General features: G+C 37.6%; 1 protein-coding gene across 7 annotated transcripts; it reads right to left on the bottom strand.

Moving 5' to 3' along the window:
- Positions 1-447: 447 nt before the first annotated feature.
- On the bottom strand, positions 448-19908 carry REST (RE1 silencing transcription factor). Of its 7 annotated transcripts, XM_081940481.1 has the most exons (6): positions 18663-18782; positions 15694-16610; positions 10258-10341; positions 5560-7077; positions 4139-4211; positions 448-1393 (listed from the first exon to the last, which is right to left on the bottom strand). In XM_081940481.1, exons 1-5 carry the CDS (start codon positions 18722-18724, stop codon positions 4177-4179), a joined length of 2616 nt encoding a protein of 871 aa, XP_081796607.1. In that variant the 5' UTR covers positions 18725-18782; the 3' UTR covers positions 448-1393; positions 4139-4176. The 7 variants fall into 7 exon arrangements, with proteins under 7 accessions (XP_081796607.1, XP_081796604.1, XP_081796606.1 ...); XM_081940478.1 differs by lacking the exon at positions 18663-18782 and adding exons at positions 19286-19442; positions 19776-19793 and having other exon boundaries at positions 448-7077; XM_081940480.1 differs by having other exon boundaries at positions 448-4211.
- Between the last annotated feature and the right edge of the window lie 2205 nt (positions 19909-22113).

The raw sequence follows: 22113 nt of genomic DNA, 5'->3' as shown, positions 1-22113 counted from the left end.
ATTTTAATAGAAATAAAACCTTGCTCCCTCAATACCAGAAAAATAACAAAGAAATTCTGACTCGCCTAAGTGAAAAATACTGCAGTGTCCTCTTGTTAATTATCATCCACCCAGCATAGGTTTTGCCATACAACCCCTTCCTCCCCAATAAATTAAGTGCCAAAAGGTTATTTAACAACCATCCTGTTCTACATCAAGTGTATTGCAATCTGTTGTATTGCAGGTCAGAGATCCATTATCCATTTAAATGTGTATTCTTAATGAACAATTGTGATTTGACTTGGCCAATCTGCAATTACCCTTTATTTTCTTCCATTTTGGTATATATCAAAATGTCTCCTTATCACTAAGCCAATGAAGATCTTCATACCATGAATTCATACTGTACATAATAGGCATTTGTAACACATGAATGAATAAAAGACAAATTATCACTATGCATTTTCCTTAATAAAGTTTATTGCCTTATAACTATGCTTGGGAAAATACACTCAAGGGTTAATATGCAATTCAGTTTAACACTTTATAATTTGAACAAAGACTTGTACATAGTTTAGGTAAATAAAAAACCCAGGACATGTGATCTGTTCTGATTTTACATCTATTACAAATGTATAAAAGCACTTCATGCACTACAGTAGATAGCAAGCACAAACAAATTACCTTTGGTTTAAATTGAGATAATAATACAAGTATTGCACTGTTAAAAGCATCAAACACGGTGCAACGAAACATAAAACACTTCAGTGCCAGCTTACAAAAGAGTTATTTAGCTAGTGTGATTTGAAATTTAGAGGTGAAAAATTGTATATTCATTGAAACAATTCCTGAACCTACTTGGATATCAATACTGTACCTCAGCATGTTAGCTACATAGTGAAGATTCAATAAATTTAAATTAACTTCTGTTTACAACTCATCAGCAAAACATATTATATACTGAAAGTATTAATGCTGTGCATAAACTGACCTGTCAGTTTGCCTATAACAAGAATTGAAAGATCTAGGTCACAGGTGGCCCTTTACCACCCTGAGATTACACCACTGAAATTCAGCTGAGAATGGCCACTTTTCAGTTGTGTAATTTTTAAAATTTGTATCCCCCCACTACGTTAGAATAACAATAGAAACAGGAGGTCTCAGAGAAGCAAATTATTCGTTTTTTAAAAAAACAGTCCAAAGCAGCCTCAAATCACACAGGCATAATATGGCAGAAAGTTTTTAAACCACTAGGGGAAATAAGAGTGAAAACTGGAGCAATTTACCACTGTGATGCCTCCTGCTCCCATTCTCTCTTAGATCTCCTCCAAAAGGCTTTAAATGGGTTGAAAAATAATGTTGATTCCAGTGACATCTATGAATCCTTGGAAAGCATCCTTCTTCCTCCAGCTTGCTGTGGATATGAATTGTAGTCCTCAGACTAAACAGGGTTGACACTCTTGCCTTATATATAAATCAAGCTCCAGATAGCAGCAATCTTCAGTTGTATTGCAAGCTCCTAAATATTCTTTAATTTACTTGTAGAATTTAGTTCAAGTATTTGTTTCCAAATACTAACAGTGCTACTAACTACAGTGCTCAACATGACAGACTAATAAAGTATATGTCAAGTTGAGATGTTGCAATAAGCACTGCTGCTAAAAGAAGCCTTCTTTTAGTAAGAAGCTGGAAAAATATCCAAATTCTTATAATCTTAATGTTCAATTTAAGAAATAACTACCTTAAGCAAACAAAGATTATATTATGTATACTTTTAACCCTAATTTATTCATTCATTAGCTACATCTAACATGAAGATAGGAGTGACATTCCATCGTTTACTGGCATACTTTAAAACATGTAAATCTGTCTTCTTCTAAACAGACAACACTTAATAATATATTGGGATTTATGATAGTTATAAAGCCAATAAATCTCGGGACACATCATAATATCACTGACATATTTGTTCATTTAACACTTCATTCCTTTGCATTCTCATGCTCAAGAATTCAGGCACTATTTTCGAATCCCTTCTACTGTGAAACTTTTAATAATTTTCTAGTACCTATTTCAAGTCATATATCATTTTAATACATCAAGTTATCTGATGTGATTAACACTATTACTACATATCTGCCTTTTTTTCTCCAACCAACTTGGTTTAAAAAAAATGCTAGAAATGTAGACCAAGGCCGCAAAGGCTTACAAAATGGAAGCATCTCTCTTAAAATAGGAAGACATTTTTTAAAATTCCAGAGAAATGGAGTTTCCGGTCTCTGTCCAACCCCCATATAAAACAATATTTTACATCCGTCAACAGAACTGTGAATAATGCTACTTTAGCTAACTGGTTAGGAAGACATTTCCGCAATGTTTAATGGATCAACATAAATATAGTTGCAACTTGATTCTCAGTTGACAATGATTGTCACAGCGAAGTAAGTTTTGACATAGTTTTCCACACACAAATAACTAATATTACACAATTTGTTTTTGTCCTAAAGGGTTTTTCTCCCTCAGATCTTTGGCCACTATTGCAAATCTGCCATCCACACTTCCACAAAAGTGTTAGGTTTCTCAATTCAGTCTAATTATGTTGAAACAGCTATAAACATTTCCAAGAGAAAAGAGAAGGGAATACAGAAAAATTAAATATAATCCAAACTATAATGCAAGATCAACTTTCTTCAAGGGGAAAAATTAAATATTATAGTTTGTTTCAATATTTCTGAAGCAGCAAATAAGTCTCTTGAGAGCCATCTGGAGATATAATCAAGAGATTCTCATGCACACACATTAAGACATGAGTCAACACAATTCAAGAATACAGCAATAGGGCTTCGCAGCAGATTGTGGATTTGACAATACAAGTTTTCGTGTCTGCTAATTTGCTGCATTGGAAAGCACACTTGCACCTATTACAAAAGCAAAAATTATTTGAAAATGAACAAAAATGAAAGGTTGCATGCTCAGTTTTGCGATCTGTAGCTTTTCACTGTGTTTTCAGAAAGTTCAAGCAAATGTTACCTATTAATAGTCTCTTTAAAATAAAGTTGTGCTTCTCTTCCTGTGCCTGAACATTTATTCTTCAGATATCTGATCATTTCAATTTCTCTTTATGTGAATTATAAAAAGGATCAGGATGCTTAGAACTTGATTTAATGGAAATGGAAATTTTTACAACTGACATTTTCAAGGTTTGTTGCTTATCAGGATTTTTCTGATTTATGAACTTTGAAATGAGCAATTTCATTCTATCAAGGCAATTTCACCTAACAGAGTATAATTAACACTCACTGAAATAAATACACATTGGGAAAAATCATAATGTAATATGAGCTATGGTCCAAGCCATTCCTTTTTGTATTAATTAATTATGAAATACAGTGGATATTTCACTTATAATGCTAGCAATGTCTTAAAACCAAATAAGTATCTCTATTAATACTTTTAAGTTCACCAAGAAAGGTCTCACATAAGCCCCTCTAAAAGGAATGGGTAACAAACAAATCCCAATGTATATTGTATTTATTTTAATTTTTCCCAGCAGGGGTATGGCAAAATATTTATAATGCAAAAAGCAGAAGTACTATTAAACAGAATATATACAAATAATAATGGGCTGGATCCATAATGTTTCTAATGAAGAAAGCTCTTTTAAATGGAAACTTATACAGGGATTTAAGTTTAAATAGCCTTTTTAAGAGAAGGATAAGTTCCGAATTACATTAGACAGCACCCGCTATAAAGACATTATGCACAATTCTATTGAAGCTACCACGGTAAGAACACGTGACTTATTTGTGCAACTCTTAACAGTTAAATCAGAAATGTACATAAATATTTGTCCAAAATGATATAATTAAAAGTATTAAAGCAATTTTACAGGTTATCAACCAACATAGAATCAGAAAGTTATAGTCAAAAGAAGCAAATAATACTGGCCATGATAAGCAACAAATCTGAATGTGTCAACATTAAGGGGAGAAATTGATTTAACAAAACTAAACATGCATATATAAAATGTACATATACAACAAAAATACTAAACTCCTAAAGACTTAAACTGCATAGGTAAAGATAAAACAATAATGTGCAACATTTTTCTCATCTTAAAGCACAAAAGGAAATGACCTTGTTTTAAAGAAGTATTTACCAAATTATGGATTCACCAATCAATAGATGGAAAGAACTTCAAGATTTTGGCTTGCTGATCATGATTGGGGGACCTGAAATGTATATTCAAATTAAAAATACGTTCATGAATTTTTTTTACTGCTAGTGAACCTCATTTTATTTCCAAAAGTGTTCTTTTTACAAAATAAGCTATTGTGTTTCTTGTACAGCTGAGTTTTTTAAGCATCCACCCTACTAATACATTAAGATAAAAAAAGAACCAAAATAGATTCTACCAGGAGCATCAAAATTATATATATTTTTATTTCTAAGATTCCATTTATAGAACAACTTTGTTAGCAAAGATGGCCTGTCTACTTGGCAAATTTTCAAGGAGTTATTAACCATGGACAAACAGCCTCAGGATTTTTTATCCAAAATTCATACTCACCTTTTTAAGGAAGAGGTTCTGCATGGAATAAGATGTTAATGTATTAAAATTGATGCTTCCTTGACCATGCAATCTATATCTAGAACATTTCCACTTGGGGACTGGCAAGTACTTTAATAATCAGAGCACACTTGAACATATGGAATGTACTCAAACAATTGTTCTTATCCATGTAGTTCTCATGTTCATCTATTGCAATGGCACAGAACTGCATGACAGTAAAATAATTCCATATTGTGGCAAGTGTGCATAAATGGGACTCAAGAAGGAGTTCTAGATTAGGTGATCAGAAATATAGCACGTTGAAGTAAACTCTGAATGATATTTTATTTTCTCCGATTATTAAGGGAAATAATAGACTTTTTCAGGTTAAACTTTCTCCTTGTAATTTATTAAATGGACAGGCACAGATCTGGGACTTAATCAACTGGTACCATCTACAATTCAAGCTCTATGGAAATAAACAGACCTCTGCAAGAACATGACAGTGGTTTTGCATACCCATGAACGTTCCCCTGGGCTGTTCATTCCTAAACCTATGAAGTTGTACATATAAATGTGTTGCAATTCAACAGAAACATGCAAGTGATTCAAGGACTCTCTCTCTCAAGGACTTTTGTCAGCTTTGTAAGCCACAACATTTCATATCCCATTTGGCTTCTCAAATCAAAGAGAAACATATAGTTAATTAGTTCAACTTTTCTTTAAAGGTCGGGGGAAACAACCAACCAACAACTTAATAGTAAAAGCAAACTGAGCTTAAGCAAAGATTCTACAAGAACGGTACCTAAGCTCTAGAAGATTTTACAAAAAAGGAATAAATTGTCATTAAACTGTGTTTGGTTAATCTTGCTCCTTTGTTGCCTTCTCAAGATAATATACATTTACCAAATGTCGATTCAGATGCTTACTGTATTCACCCTTTTTTTTAAATGACCGGTCACAAAATATACACACATAGTTCTCCTTTGTAGGCTTAGCCTCTGCTACTTCTTGGGATGATTTCTGACCTGTTTTTTCTTGGGCCATCCGAGCACCATTTAATCCAGAATCATCACTGCCTTCTGATATGTTGTCACTTATATCGCTGCCATCATGACTATGGATACCTTCATCCTCTTCCACATCCTGATTTTCATTCACTATTGTGCCACTTGGTGATGATGAAGCCAAATCTGCTCCAGTATTGTGTTCAAGTTTTTCTGGTTTTTGGCAAGGTTGAGCTCCTGCTGGGTCTTCAGCCTGTAATTGTTTTGTAGAACAAACATCTTCTTGATGTGCTTTACTCATTATCTCTTTGTCACATGTTTGCAGTGACCGTATTTCTTGTACTAAATCTGGATCAGTCGCACTTTCCATGTCACAGGTTTGTGTCATCTGAATATCTTGGCATAAATCTGGTAAAATGTCCTTTGCTTCTTTTTCCATGGTGGCATTTGAATCCACAGAACTGGCCCCAGGCATAACTGCCAGTCCTGTTTCAGTGTTATTCTCTGAAACATCTTTTGCAATCTCCTCTTGCCCTGTAAATATTTCTTGGTTTTTCATTTCTGCTGGGACATTTGTGTCTACCTGCTGTTCATGTAGCTCTTGGTGTATGTTATTTTCAGGTGCAAATTGATTCTCTCCATCAATGAGCAGCACAGGTTCCTGCTCACTGGAAGAAGTATCAGATGTCTTCCTTTGTCTTTCATGGATAAGAAAACATTCTTTATAAACAGAAGCTTCATCTGAGATCTTTTTGCTATCAGAACTGTTATTGTTTTTAGTAGTTTTATTCTTCAAATATTTCTTTTTTTTGTTTTTCTTAAGGCAAGAATTTGACTTTTTGGTCACCTCCAATTTGCTTTCATCCTGACTCTTGGGTGATAGTTTTTCAGTTTTCTTTTTCTTTCTCACTGTTACATCAATATCTGTTGATAAATCTTTTGTCAATGAAATAGAGCTATTCTCTGCTTTTCTTTTTGTCTTCTTAGTTTTATTAGTTTTTTCAATTTTGACATTTTCTTCTTTTCTTTCACTAACTATTTTGCGGCTTCTTGTTGTGATCTGGCCTACACTTGCATTACTAGTTGGTTTCTTATCTTTTGACAAACTCTCTTTCTTCTCTTCCTTTACAATTCTTTCGTTTTTCTTTTCATTCAACTCTTTCTTTGTTTGTTCCTGTTCTAGTTTACTCTCAGTGTTAATATCATTCTCGGAAGTGTTAACCTCATTCTTTTTAGTTCTTAGTCTTACTTTTGAGACATCCATTGTGATATCACAGCAGTCTGGGTGCCTGGATTTGATGTGATACTGCAAGTTACATTTCTTGGATGCAGCATATTCACAAACTGGGCAAAGGAACTGACGAGGGCTGACATGGAGTTCAACATGCTTCTTGAAATTGCTTCTGTCAGCTGTTTTGTAATCACAGTGGGGACAAGCCAATGGCTTGGGCCCATCATGAACCTGCCTTGCATGTCGAGTCACTTCATGCTGGTTTGATGCCACATAGCAGCACTGTTCACATTTGAATGGCTTCTCACCTAAAGCAAGGAAGAAGCAATTACTAACCATTGCATTACAAATCACAAATTATGTACAGCTACAGATTTATACAGTTCATCATGCCATTGAACTTCTTGCATTTAAGAATAATTTGATTTTCCACTTAACGTGTTCACAAAAAGCAACAAAATACAAGAAAGAAAACAACCATGCAAGAAATAATTAGACATTCCATCTATGTTATATACATACCAGAAGATCACTCTACAGTATTATTAGCATTTGGAATCCAAACCAAACTGGTCCATTGAAAGCAATGTAGAAAAATGGAAATTATAGATGAATAATTATCTTACACAGTTATTGTACGTACCCCCCAAAAAATATACTCTCATGAAGGAATAACAGACCCCCAAACCACCCCTGGCACATAATATTGTAATATTTAGACTGTAAATCCAACCATTTGGAAATCAGCGTATCTTACTTTAATATTCTGAGCAAAAATGATGAATAAATTGCTGCAATTTAACTTTCATATTATTTCAAAATGTTTGCAAAATTATGCAGCTGAGTAAACTGAATAGGCTAAATGGTTTGTGGGGTTTTTTTGTGCTTTGAATTTATGCAAATTCAGTTTCCTTTAAGCATGCTTATATCACTCTTCTGGTGCTATTCTCCCAAATAGACAATAACACTCACATTCGAACAAAGCAAATTGAAGGAACAATACGGAATGTTTACAATAAACTGCTACAAGTAGAACTCCATATAGATAGTCTTCAACCTACGACCACAACCGGACTGGAAATGAAGTGGTCATAAAATGAAATGTGACATGCCATCATTAAACAAGAATCGCTGGTTGTTTAGAGGGAGCCCCAGATAAATGGGGGGGGGGGCTCCAGGGATTAGGGGAGGCCCTGGGAGACCCAAGACACACCATATGCAACTCTGGAAGGGCGTTTAGTGCAGTGCAAGCAAAAGGAAGCCTGGGAAAGAAGTCACAGCCACCCCTGGAAGCCTCTGTCACCCCAGCCTGGCCCAGCAGTGTGGTGTAAAGGCTCTACATCCTGGGAAGTGCCAAATGCCTGGGAAGTGTCCACAATGGAGTGCAAAACAGGCAGTATTCAGGATGCACCCAGGAAACATCCAATGCTCGAGAAGCTCCAACAGGGCACAGCAAAGCAGCTGTTGTCCCCCCACCCCCAAGAAGACCTTTGCTGCCCTGTATTCCACCATGACAACTGATCTTCACTGTCTTCTTTGTCCTGTTGCTGACAAGGCATGTCCAGCCTGGCCATTTGCTGCTGGCCTTTGGAGGCCTTCTTCCAAGGCCACTTGCACTATTCTCAAAACAGCATGCAGCCTTGCCAGCTCATGTATGGCCTTCTCGCAAGGCTTTGGAAGGGTTCAAAACCTCACAAGGCTACACATGATTTGGGGAAGGCCACACATGGTCTCTAGAAGGCCCGGTGCAGTAAGCAGCTGCCTCACAAAGGCCAGCCCGGGCATGCTTGGTCAACAGCAAAAGCAAGAAAATGGCAAAGGTTAGCTGGGCAGCAAGAGCCACAGAATGTAGGGGGCTAAAAGAGCATAGAAGGGGGAAGTTGAAGCACTTCTGCAGTCATAAATATGGGCAGGCTGCCAAGTTCCCATATTTTCATCACATGGCTGTAGAAGTGCTACAATGGCCCTAACCTTGGGCATAGATTTCAGCTATCAATACTGCTTAGCTGAGTGACACAGACAACCCAAAAGAAAACACATACAAGTACAAACACAACATCAAAGTTCAAAAAACATCCTACAGATTAGGCAATAAGAGTTTAAAAATATTCCCCAGAGGATTCAAATTGGTTTCCTTCCTGATCCCTAAAACTAGTGCTTAAGCAAGCTCTACTCAGGGCTTCACTGATCCAGACTCATGAGCATTCTTTGCATTTAATCTTGAGCTTCAGAAGATATGCATGAAGCAGGATTGCAATATTACCTAGTGAGTTGTGGATTACACTGAGTTTAAGGAAATTGATAGCAAGAGATAGCAGAGATCACCAACTCTCTTCTACAATGCCAAAATGGAGAAAGGGGCTTAAAGCCATACTGCACTGTTACTACACATATCATTGATAGCATGCTATATATACCATTCACTCAATTCTGGAACAGCACAGCTAAGAGATGATGATTACAGCATCTCTATATCCCCATAATGGATTGCATTCCTACCCTAAAAAGCAAATTGCAGCTGCTAAAGAGCCAGTAACACCAAAAACAAAGGCTATGTGGGTCAGCAAAGAATCTAAGGGCCAGGCTACAGAAGCTGCTGTTGCTGCATCAGCAACTGTTACTTTTATACTGTGTCTATAATAGGTTTTTTTTCCCTCAGAAGACCTTTTCAATAAGGCATTATTTTACAATGTAATCAATTCATATATAATAATATGATATATAATACTGCAATGTGTAATTTTAGATCAGGTCAGCAACATGGTATACCCTCAAATGTCAGACCTTCCCACAATCCAGATGATAACCACGACTTCCCAAAATCTGAACTGAATTAAAACAGAATTATTTTCAGAAATCACTAAAAATTCACAAGCTTTGGCAAGCCTTTAAGACTTTAAAGTGAATTTTGGAAGGACCAGAGACCTGACAAGTTGCTAACCCTTACTTTAACCAATTAAAGTAATCCAAGATAAGCATTTTGAACAAGTACATTTTTAAAAATAAAAACAGCATAACATTTCCCAAAAAACAGTTTGAAAATACAGGAAAGCTTCTTCAAGAAGAGGAAGACTCAGAAAGAGATGCAGGCCCAAAATATGTCTCTCATCCTCCCATTTTAGAAAGCACTTTATATGTTCTGATGCATGAAATATATAAAACTGAATAGATCCCAAAATAGTGAATATAATTTTCTATAGGATTTGAGAAAATAAGAATAATTCAGATTGAATTTTACATCTAACCAAGAATTAACATTATCTTCCTAAGAAGGCTTAAAGTCTGAACATATGTAATACTTTACAGAAATTAGCACCACAAAGTAACAAGTCTGCTTTGTTTTTACTTTTTTCTTGGCTCATGTAGTCCTGCATTGCTAACTTTCAGCACTTAACAGTTTAATATGGAAAACTCTGTGAAATGCTGCCTACAACCTTGCATGTAACTAAAATACCATCTTAACTCTTTTGAACTACCTTTTTACCAACCTGAATGAGTACGCATATGTCTCGTTAAATGAGTCTTCTGAGAACTTGAATAAGGACACATAGAACATCGATAGGGACGCTCGCCTGTGAAAACAGAGCATTAAATCAAGTATAAAATCTGTTGTCATAGAGAATTAAACTACTGTACTTGGTCATAATTATTTTCCCAGAGTCCAAAATGGCTAGCAAATAATGCAAACATAAATGATACTATCACAAGATGCCATATTTCACCTAAAAAGTGAAATATCTTGCTTTGTAAACGTAGCTGTTACCCAGGAATACAAAATAAATATTTTTTGCAATAGGAAAACTCGGCTAAGCATGCGTGCTTGAGCGCTGTTAGAAAATGCACTCCCCCAGAAGCTTCCAACTGCCCTTCCTCCCACCTGCACATTATAGTTTTCACAGCCATCATATGACTAACTAGCAATCATCACCCCTCCTTTCCCAACTTTAAAATGACAGAGACAGTGAAAATCAATGCACAATTGGTAGATTGCCCTATCCTGCTGCTTTAAAACTGGGGGAAACAGGGATTGTTTTCAGGACTTTGTATACTGAACGCATCCTATTTACCTCAAAGTATAAAGCAATCATATTTTTTCTTCAATGAACAAATACAATCATAAAACCACTGAAGAATGAAAAGTAAAGCTTTTAAATTGCGTTAAAGATGATAGGTTATAGCTCAGTTACAATTAAAGGTAAAATCAAGCTAAATTCATTAATCTAATTTATATCATTATGTATATATGTGTACATATGTGTATATTTGTGTATACATACATACATGCAGAGGGAGAGAGGGAGACAGAGAAATATTATATCAAAGGGAGGAGGTGAAGAATATGCTTGGGACTAAATGTGACTAGTTTTGATATGAAATAAAAGAATAAGCAAATTGAGGGAAGATATCTAGAAAACATTTTAAACTTGCATTTTTTATTTTAAATGTTTAAATAATTTAAGTTATCAATAATTTAAATCACACATTACCTTCAAATTTCATTTATGAAGAAAATTGCAATTTCATTCTTTTCCCTACTTCTTCTAATATATTTCAGATGTAGTCTTCCTACTAGTTTACTCTGTAGCATTTAATAAAATAGCCCTATAAAATGTCTAACAGATACTGGTAGTCCTTGACTTATGACCATAACTGAGCCGAAGATAAGCCTTGTTGCTAACTGAGAAATTGGTTAAGTGAGTTTTGCCCCATTTTACGACTTTTCTTGCCACACTTGTTGAGTGAATCACCGCAGTTGTTAATAACATGGTTGTTAAAGGAATCTAGCTTCCCCTTTGACTCTGGTTGTCAGAAGGTCCCAAAAGGATCACATCACTCAAGGACACTGCAACTGTCAACTCACAATTAATTAGGGCCAGTGACGTGCAGTCAGGGGAGGCAGAGCCTCACCGCTCTCATCATTTAAAAAAAAAAATGTAAAGGGGAAAAGGCGAGTGCTGAGGTGAGGCTTTAAAAAGCCTCTAAAAAAGGGAGGACTGTGTCAACTTTGATCTTTGCAAGCGTGCAGGCAAAATACCCCAGGATCATGGTTGGGGGACAGCAACTCCTTCCGCTGCACTGCAGAGAAGAGCCATGCTGTGCAGGAGGCTCCTCAGTGCTAGCCTCAGATCAGCGCAAGCCGCGGTCCCCTTCATGTTGGCTCAGGAAGGAGGGGAATGGGACCGTGTGTGCAGGAGGTTCCTCAGCGCTAGTCTCAGATCAGCGGCTCGCGCTGATCTGAGGCTAGTGCTGAGGAGCCACCTGCACAGCGTGGCTCTTCTCCACAGCGCAGCGGAAGGACTTTTTGTCCCCGCCACCATGATCCTGGGGTATTTTGCTTGCACACTTGCAAAGATCAAAGTTGTCACAGTCCTCCCTTCATGATGATCATTTGATGACGTCGGTGCCTCGCCAGCCATAAACATCACCGCACGTCAATGATTAGGGCATCTCTCGGGACCTTGACAGCAACCATCATAAATAAGAGCAAGATACCAAGCCCCTTAATTTTGATCACCTGACTATGAGGATGCTGTAACGTGTGTGAAAAAGTGTGAAAAATGGTCATAAATCACTTTTTTCATTGGTATTGTAACTTCAAATAGTCACTAAATGAACTGTTGTAAGTCAATAGTGTACTTAAAATTTTATTCTGAAACTGCATCGTAACACTAATCATACAGCTTGCTCTAAAACCAACATTTTTTCTTGGAATTTCCAATTGTGAGATATATATATATTGGTTTTGTTGTATTCGGGTCTTTTCCCATGTAAGATTGAGATTGTCTTGGCAACATTTCAGCGAGATCTCACTCGCCATCTTCAGGCTGTTTGTCTTTGGCATAAAGTGCGAACAGTGTGGCAAGAAAAGTCGTAAAATGGGGCAAAACTCACTTAACCAATTTCTCAGTTAGCAACAAGGCTTATCTTGGGCTCAGTTGTGGTCATAAGTCAAGGACTACCAGTATCTGTTAGACATATATATGTTTTTATAGATTTTCACGGGTGTAGGTATGCTGGTCTTGTTGTATTCGGGTCATTTCCCATGTAAGATATCTTACATGGGAAAAGACCCGAATACAACAAGACCAGCGCATATGTGTATGTGTGTATGTGTGTGTGTGTGTTGTGTCTCAACCCCTGGTATGCCCAAATATGTGAAGGAGCATACCGCTTCTCTTTTTTGTCTTTTGGCTCACCCTAGGAGCCATCTAGGCAGAAAGCCATTTTTTTATGTTGCCTTTGTTACATTTGTGTTGCATTTGTGCTTTATTTATTTATCAGCACAAATGCAACACACATATATATAATATAAAATCAAGACAACAACTATTTCTTTAAAACTAGCACACAACATCCAAAATCACTATGAAATTCTCCCAAAAACGAAGCACTTTCCTTATCTGCTTATTTCAAGCATACTTTGCCTTATAATCTCATCTGAGTTTATACTTATAATAAGAGTTTTCATAGCAACAATATTATTCAATATTTCCTTTAAATAAGATTCAAAGTTAGCTATTGTTTACTAAGTTAGCCTAGTAAACAACATTCAAAATTTATAGAGAAAAAATCCCTACTTCTTACTTTTCTGGTACCAAGTGATTTCTGAATGTATTTTTAAAATCACAACTACTAGCTATAGGATTTCTCCAATTTATAAATTTGTTTGCTACCTTTTAAGATTTTGAACGTGACTAATGGCAGCTCGTTGATTATATTTATACATTTTTCATGCCTGATACTTATATATATTTATTTAAGTTGCTGGGTAACAATTACAGGTAATTGTCTTACTTGACTTACGACCACAATTGAGCCCAAAATGTATGTAAAGCAATAAAACAAAATTTCTCTTACTAAGCAAGACAGTTGTTAAGTGAATTTTGCCCCATTTTATGAATTTTCTTGCCACAGTTGTTAAGTGAATCACTGCAGTTGTTAAATTAATCGTAAGACTGTTAAATGAATCTGGCTTCTCCATTAACTTTGCTTGTCAGAAAGTCACAAAAGGTGATCCCATGATCCCATGACACTATCGTTATAAATACAAGTCAGTTGCCAAGTGTCTGAATTTTGATCACATGGCCCTGGGAATGCTGCAATGATCATAAGTGTGAAAAATTGTCATAAGTCACTTTTTTTCAGGGCCATTGTAATTTTGAACAGTCACTGAATAAACTGTTGTAAGTCGAGGACTACCTGTATTGTATCACAGTTGTAAAACCACAATGATCTTTTTATTTATTTGCAATAGGAAAAAAGAGCCAGAACAAAAAAAGGCAATAAGATATCTAGATGGTCTCAATAGCACTTTGAATGTTGTTTGTTATGTAATGTTGGGTTATTCACTTCGTATTATCCTCATAAGATCTCTATATCTTGGGATAGGGTTATTAACACACCTACGTGGATGAACTAGTATGAAAACTGCCCGAAGTAATACTTATCACCATATCTTGTGGCAGCAAATTGCATTATTTCAATATGTGCCATGTGGAAATGTTTCCTTTCATTTGTTCTGAATTCTCCATTACTCAAATTCATTGGTGATCTTGAATTCCCAATTGAGAGCAAGGAAACTGACTAAATTTTAAGTTTTTAAAGTTAAAATTTATTTTTTTTAATCATCTTAATATATATATATATATATATATATATAAATAAAAGCCCCTCAAAATATGCAAGGTCAACAAATGCTGTTTTTTTAACTAAACGCCAAATGTTTTTCCCTTTTGAAATATTTTAAATGTTGGTATCTAAGCTATTAGTATTAGTGGAATAAAGAATGTCTATTTCAAAGCAATTTATCTTAAACCTAAACCTAAATCTAAACCAATTATAATTTGCTGGATCAACTCAAAGCTTAATTCAATATGACCATCATTCTTTTTCCATCTTAATACTTCTGGAAGTTTATAATATTGGCATCCATGGAGGTAGGCCAAAATATCAAGATAACAGTAGCAGCAATGCAACCAAAGCACAAGGATGTGAAAAGACATATACAAAAGGGAGCAAGGTTTCAATCACACTGCTATGACTGCCACTTTGATTTTTCAGAACATCCCATTTAGTTAACAGCTATTGCAAATGTTTTTCTTAAGTTGATTCATTCCTAAATATCCTCTAATTTAGAAACCATAATAACATTTTACATTAAATAATGTACTGCAATGTAGAGTATGAACAATAAACATTATATAAATTGACTGATCTGGAATAGATAAACTGCATTAAATTGAAAGGCTGTTCCAGTCCTGAAAGGTACTATAGAGCTTTCAGTAGGAACACAGTATGCCTGGTAGGCACAGAATTTTATTTTCCCTACATAGGGTATTGAAATAGCTTCCATTCACAATGGGAGATATGTCTTTTTCCATCAATCACTTTCAAATCTGTTCCAGAGAGTTCTATCTATAAAGCAGATAAACATTATATAAATTGACTGATCTGGAATAGATAAACTGCATTAAATTGAAAGGCTGTTCCAGTCCTGAAAGATACTATAGAGCTTTCAGTAGGAACACAGTATGCCTGGTAGGCACAGAATTTATTTTCCCTACATAAGGTATTGAAATAGCTTCCATTCACAATGGGAGATATGTCTTTTTCCATCAATCACTTTCAAATCTGCTCCAGAGAGTTCTATCTATAAAGCAGATCTGGAATGCTGTTAGATTGATGGAATGAATATTGCAAATATAATCTATTCAATTGCTTTATTATTTTTTATTCATTAACCACAGCATATCAGCAAGAATCAGCAGGTGATATTCATAACTGACCACACATTTCAAATCATGAAATGTTAAACCTTTACATTAAAATTTATCTGATAATACACAAGCACAAATATAAGCAAATCTGGCACAAGCTCATTACAATTCATTAACAGACTTCAAAAAGTAAGGTGCAACGCATACCTGTATGAGTTCGAATATGCTGTACATAATTATTCTTCCGATCTGAAAAGTAGGAGCACTGTGAGCATGTATATACTTTTCGTGGAAAATGGTTTCTGAGGTGCTTTTTCCAATGATATTCACTGACTGTTGTATATGTACAGATAGTGCATTTGTAGACTCTTTCATTTTCTCCTGCTTTGTTGTGGTGCTTCAAGTGAGCCAGATAATGATCATATCTGTTAGTGTTATAGCCACAGCGATCACATCTTATAGGCCCCTTAGAAAAATCAACCTCCTCTGTAGTGCTAGAGTCAGTTTCTTTAACCTGGCCATGCTTCTCAGCTTTTTCTTCTACAATGAATCTCTTGGCACTGTGTACCCGAATATGATGGACAAACTCTTTCTCAGACTCCGCCTCATACTGGCATGGTTTGCAACGAAATGGTTTGTTCTTCAAACCCTTACATTTGTCATCTATGCTCTCCTGAGCATCTGGTGCTTCCAACGAAAATACTTTTTCTTGATTACAAGAGTGAGGAACAGTAGACTCTGATAGTCTAGTTGTTTCTGCGTTGTGAGCCTCAGGAGTAATAAGGTCAATATCCATATCTTCTATTCCTTCAGAGTCATTCTCTGTTCTTTGTGAATCGTCTATTCCTTCTCCATCACTGTCTGAAAAATTGGTGTTACCCACCGTTGTCAGTTCAGCCATTTGCCTCTCTTCACCAACCATATAATCACAACAGTTGCCATTAACTTCTCCTGTCAGAGCCACATTTGCCAGCATAATAAGTTGAGGGGCTGCCAGTTCAGCTTTGGAAAGTTCCGAAAAGTCATACATGTCGTTTGACAGTGCCATGTTAAGGTTAGTATTGCTAGAAAATAGGCTGCTGCCACCAGATTGCCCCAACACTTGCATTGCCATAACAACAATTCTGTTAAAGAAAAGAAATCTGAGTAAATTTCATTTTTATGGTGAAGCTACATTCTACAAAGCAAAAAAATAATTCCAGCAATATAGTAAGGGCAATTTAATTAAGATTGCAATGTTATTGGCAATATATCTAACTACATTTATCTTAAAAACAAGCTAATTAATCCATACAGTATTGAAATCATCTTTTTCAGAAAATTAATCAAATAGGATCACATAAAGTTGGTCACACCTTTTATTTTGTAAGTTAAAGTAATACATTAACTCCTTAAAGCAAACCTAATTTGCAGCACCAAATAAACTGCTTTAATCACAATTGGTTGAACAAGCTAGAAGCAAGATTCATTTAAACTAGCAAAGTAAATATATTGTTTGGCTAATCTTGTGTCAAGTTTTCAGTTATTATTTTCTTACATCTTGCAATTTGGCTAGAACATATTACAAAACAATTCATAAAGACTCTGGAACTAAAAAAAAACATGTGTTCCACATCCAATATAATACTAAACCAAGTCACAATTGGTAAATTAGCAAACCATACTTTTGAGACGAAATTTGGAAGTAAACCACAGTATGCCCACTGGCCTCCTTTGCACATAACAAAAAAACACAATATGGCTGTCAATGACATCTAAATCAAAGTAAAGCTATTTCCATTAAATACAGCAAAAACCTAGAACACCTGAGTTAAATGCATGTATGTTCCTGCAGAGATATATTTACATTTCAAAGATATAAGAATATTTCAATTACACAAAACATCTACAGGGAGAGAATGAATAATCCAAAAGCATGGTTAATAAAGGTCATAGAGAAGAGCCAATTAAAACGTCCATTTGTTAACTGTGATTCTTCACTTATCTTGAATCATGCCTGTTCATAAGTTAACTTCTATCAGGCAAAGTTAACTGCTCTGTATTTTACTCACTGTAGTTAATAACCTAATACATTATCAGTTCACATGGACAAATTTGAGAAAGTCTGTATTAAGGTATAAAAATGTATTTATTATGCACTATATATTGTGGCTGAAATTAGATTTAAAGCAATATAATTTGAAATAAGGACCTTTGCAACTTTTTAAAACACTGACTGGGTTCACATCTTAAACCAGAATTTTTAACTATAGTTGTTGCACAAACCATAATGGCCTTGTCTGCATATCATGCTAGGCTAGGCTAAGCTAAAACAAAAACAAAACCTCATAGCCACTTACTATGTTTGCACAGCATTTTATGGAATTAATCTAATTTTCTGCGGTTGGACAACTCACTGAACCATTAACGAACTCAGGCAGAGTTTGCACAAAATTCTAGGTTAAAATGTGTCACATTAGTTTGTTGTGCACTATGTTACATGAACACAGCCATTATGAAATGACTGAAAATTTATGTTTCGAGACTGCATTAGTATACTGTTACTACAGTATGTAAGAATCCTTGTCAGTAAGAATATTGGATAATCATATTTGATCAATTTATTTTCAAAAATTTAAACTAGTATGTACTTGGTTAGATTCTAATTAAATACACGAACTCTTGCTACTCCACTCTTAAGCCTGCTGGGTGGGCTATTCAGTCTTGAAATTAAACTAACAGCATGGGGTGATTTTAATTTACATATGCTTGCTTGCTCTGGTCCGAATATAAAAAGATCAGCAATTCTCAGATCTAGATCTGAAATTGCTTCTTAGCAGAGGAAGCAAACTATATTGCAATTTTAAAGTTTTCAAAAGCCAGAAAGAATCTTTTAATTGGAGCATCAACCTTTAGGGCCTTCAGTCCGATTCTATATAGAACTGATTTTGAAGCCCGACCAAGTGTGTTTCCCCCCCCTTCCCGGTAAATATATAAACGAATCACAAGGTTAGGACCACAGATAAACGTCCAAAAGTTTGCACTTTAAAAAGCCCCTCACTAAGTGAATGTATATTGCCAGCCCAGCCAACCATCGGCAGCGGCGGCGGCTGTTGCATTCCAGAAATAGGCATTCGGCCATTTTCTCAAATACCAAGTAGGAGCACAAAGCACAGTTCTCTTTGCAAAACTCTTGCCTGCACCAGAGATTCAAACTCAGCCAACTCAAGGCCTCCAAGGCTCGCGATAGATGCATCATCTACCACTTTTCCTTTCCTCCTTTTTTTGCTTTAAACCCTCCTCCCAAAGTTCCAGCTCCTCCATAGCTTTCTAGTGGGCTCCCAGAAAAGTCAGCGAAGACGAAGAAGATTCGCCCAAGTTTCTCTCGCTCGCCCTCCCCCAAGGCGGCAGCGAAAGCGGGTGGGGACTTTTTCCCCTTTCCTTCCCCCCCCGCCCCCAAGCAGCTCCCGACCTAAGAAAATGGGGGAATTGGCGACAGGCGCTCCTGCCTTGTTGCTTCCCCACCCCACAAAAAAAAAAGAACCATCCACTCCACCCCACCATCGCATACGAGGTGGAGGGCATGGGTCGAGGAGATCAGCCCCGCTCCGGAAGGCGAGCAGCCCCGCTCCGGAAGGCGAGAAAGGAGCGGAGCATGGAGCCACCTTGGTAGGAAAGCGTGGCGGGGGAGAAGACGATCGAGGCCCACTCACACCTCCCAGGGGCCGAGGCGGCGGCGACAGTGCCAAAACGCCTCTCGGCTTCTCCATCCGTGCAGGACGCAGAGCCCAAGGTCACCCTCGCCCCAACCTCAACCTACCGCTCCCGGCGAAGGGGCCCGAAAGCGAGGACGGCGAGAAATCGCTGTCCAGCTCCAAGCAGTGGAGGCTGCTGTTGCTGCGGCCTCCTCGGCAACTCTCAGCACGGGAGACGACAGCGGAGGCGGCTCCTCCCCGCCAAACTTCCTTCCCTTCTTCCTGCAGCAAGGAAGTAACGGCCCGTGATGAGAGAGGGGGGAGCCGGCGTGGCAAGCCTCCCCGGCAAGAGGGAGACCTTTCCTCTGGGGCTCCTCCAGGGGCTTCCTTCCTGAGAGGCCCCGTAGCTCGCCCGTCCTCCCAGCCTGCTCGGCTTTCCCCACCCGCTCACTCCACCCCCTCCGCCGCCGTCCCATGCGCAGCAGCGGCAGCAGCGCTAACAGCCTCCTCCAGATCAGCCCTGGACAGCGCCACAAGCTCGCTCCCGCGTCCCGCCAGCGCAACAGGTCCCCCCCCTCACCCCCGTCTTCTCAGACCCGCCCGGGTGTTCCTCACCTCCCCCTTCTCCGCGCTTGCCTGGGAAGCCCCTCAGGCGGCTGGAGGGAGTCAAGGGCCGGCGGAGAGCCTCATCCGCTGGGGAGGGCGACGGCGAAGGCAGGCGAACGGCGCCGCGCATTCCAGCACTCACCACGCGCATGCAACGGCAGCCGCCGCGAGGAGAGCGGGCCCCGCCCATCCTAACCCGATCCAATTACTGCCCTGCCCTGACCCGCCCCTCCCCCTCACGCCAGGTCAGGGCTTTGGCCTGCGCGGTTCGTGATCCTCGAAACCTGGCTTTGGGCTCACACGCAGACATGTTTAGTGGCCCTTTCTTATCTGGAGTTTTTTCTTTGCTGTCCTGGTTGGCAACAGAAGAGGAGAGCCTAAAGAGAGAGAAAAATGTGTGTGTGTGTGTAGAAGTAGCTTGATAGAAAGCAAATATATGCCATCTTAAATTAGGTAAACTAGCTGTTGCCTGGCTCCTGTAGACTCTTCTATGAATTACTTTTTAAAAGATGGTGTATAACACAGATTGTTTGACTACTTTGTTGAACCTCAATTGATGTATGTTTACTTTGGGGTGAAATCCGATGTTTGGGAGATGCAGGTCCGCATATTAAATATGCTGGTTGTGTTCACATAATGTACTTTATTAACTTTCTGGAATTGAGACACACTGAAGCCATAAAATAACACCATGGGGCAACTTGTCTGACAAGATAAAAATTACCACCGGTAGTTGCCTAAACCATTGACTATACAACACATTAACCCATGGTTTCAATTATCATGGTTCAAAGAATCAACTTAATGGGTATGGTTCCCACATCACAGTAGCTGTGTACAAACTAGTCAGCTGTGTTTTACCCTTGTGCATAGTGTGCAAACCCAGAAATCAAAATGTGTAAATCACATGAATTCTACAAATTCAGCCATTGAGCTGCAGCCTTACAAACCATATTAACCAACTGTTGTGCAAAACCTGGTGTTTTTGAGTCTTAGTGAGGCAGGTAAAATGCAAATGATAGTGCTATTGAAGTGATGTTTACTTTGCTGGTGCTAAACCTTAATATTGTGTAGACCTAGCCCATCTTTCCAAATTCAGAATCTCTTTCCACTCCCTTTCCTGCCAGAAGGAGGACACAGGAAATCAATTCTGTTGAGTAAGGCAAAACTTGCCTATAAAAGCAAACAAGTTGACTTCTTATCAAATGCTTATTCCCTGAGGCAATTCCTGCCAGCACAGTGGGGAATGCTGATAAATATATAATATTACTTAGACACAGCAGTTAAGGTGCCTGAAGAACAGGCATGATTCATATATTTTTTTGTTAGAGAGAGAGAGAGAGAGAGAGAGAGAGAGAGAGAGAGAGAGAGAGAGAGAGAGAGAGAGAGAGTTAGTTGCTGGGTGAAAAGAACAACAGATTGCTGATTGAGTTACAGAAGTTGAGACATAGCTGAGTTTGGACTCTCAACTATGGTAATAGCAATTTGGAATTGTTATTTATCTTGCTAACCATCTAATAGTGAAGCAAAGAACTTTACCTGTCTGGCAAGGTTAGACTTTAAATCAGGTCTCCTACTGTGCTGAACCTTTATTTTTGAAAACAATTCAAAAATATTATTAAAATGCCAAGCCCTCCCTGGCTTTCTTCCAAAGAAAACAACTCAAATAAATATATAATTTGAAATGTTTCACAGTTTGGAAAGTTGGGCTGCAGATAACAATGTACTATAGTTATTAAATTCCCAAGTTAATATCCTAAGGGTAAATTGATTTACCCTTAATCAATAATTGTACATAATCGGATATTGGGCTGGTCATTAACCCTTAGTATATTCCACCTCACTAGGCTTATTGTGAAAATAAACTAAGGGGGTGTCGTATGCTGCCATGAGAGTTGCTTATTTCATTGTTTGTTTTAAGAATGCACAAGGATTACATCTCTTGGAATTAATACAGCCATTGAGTTCAATACAACTCTTTTTCTAATGTAGAGGGTAGTGAGGAGCACTTGGGCTGGGATCAAATAGTCCCGTTGTTCCATTCTATTTTCCATCCTAGTCCAGATTTTCTTCCCAGATGTCATTTACTGAAGAAAAAAGTATATAAGGCAGACTTAACCACATAATTATCTTCTCATTTATTTGTGTTCCATTGAATAAAATGAGAAATACAGTACTTCAATCATAGCTATGAAGAATATACATATATAATTTTAGTTCAGATGTCATTGCTTTGGTGGGAAAGGGAAGTGGGATGAAGCCATTGTTTTTTTCCATCTCCTCAATCTGCAATGTGGTCATTAGATTTCTCACTGGGTCTCTGGCAGAGCACCTAGACATGCCAATG

This window comes from Natrix helvetica (genome assembly GCF_964273705.1).
Source record: "Natrix helvetica genome assembly, chromosome: 2".
NCBI classification, from domain to species: Eukaryota; Metazoa; Chordata; class Lepidosauria; order Squamata; family Natricidae; genus Natrix; species Natrix helvetica.
Note: the sequence above shows the minus strand (reverse complement) of the source record. Positions and strands in the feature narration are given on the sequence as shown.

Excerpts from the sequence above, each read along its gene's own strand:
- REST (XM_081940475.1), bottom strand. The coding sequence starts at position 18,724 with ATGATGCATCTATCGCGAGCCTTGGAGGCCTTGAGTTGGCTGAGTTTG. Across the intron at positions 16,611-18,662 it reads AGTTTGAATCTCTGGTGCAG|AATTGTTGTTATGGCAATGC; the intron begins GCAAGAGTTTTG and ends TTTCTTTAACAG. Across the intron at positions 7,078-10,257 it reads ACATATGCGTACTCATTCAG|GTGAGAAGCCATTCAAATGT; the intron begins GTTGGTAAAAAG and ends TCCTTGCTTTAG.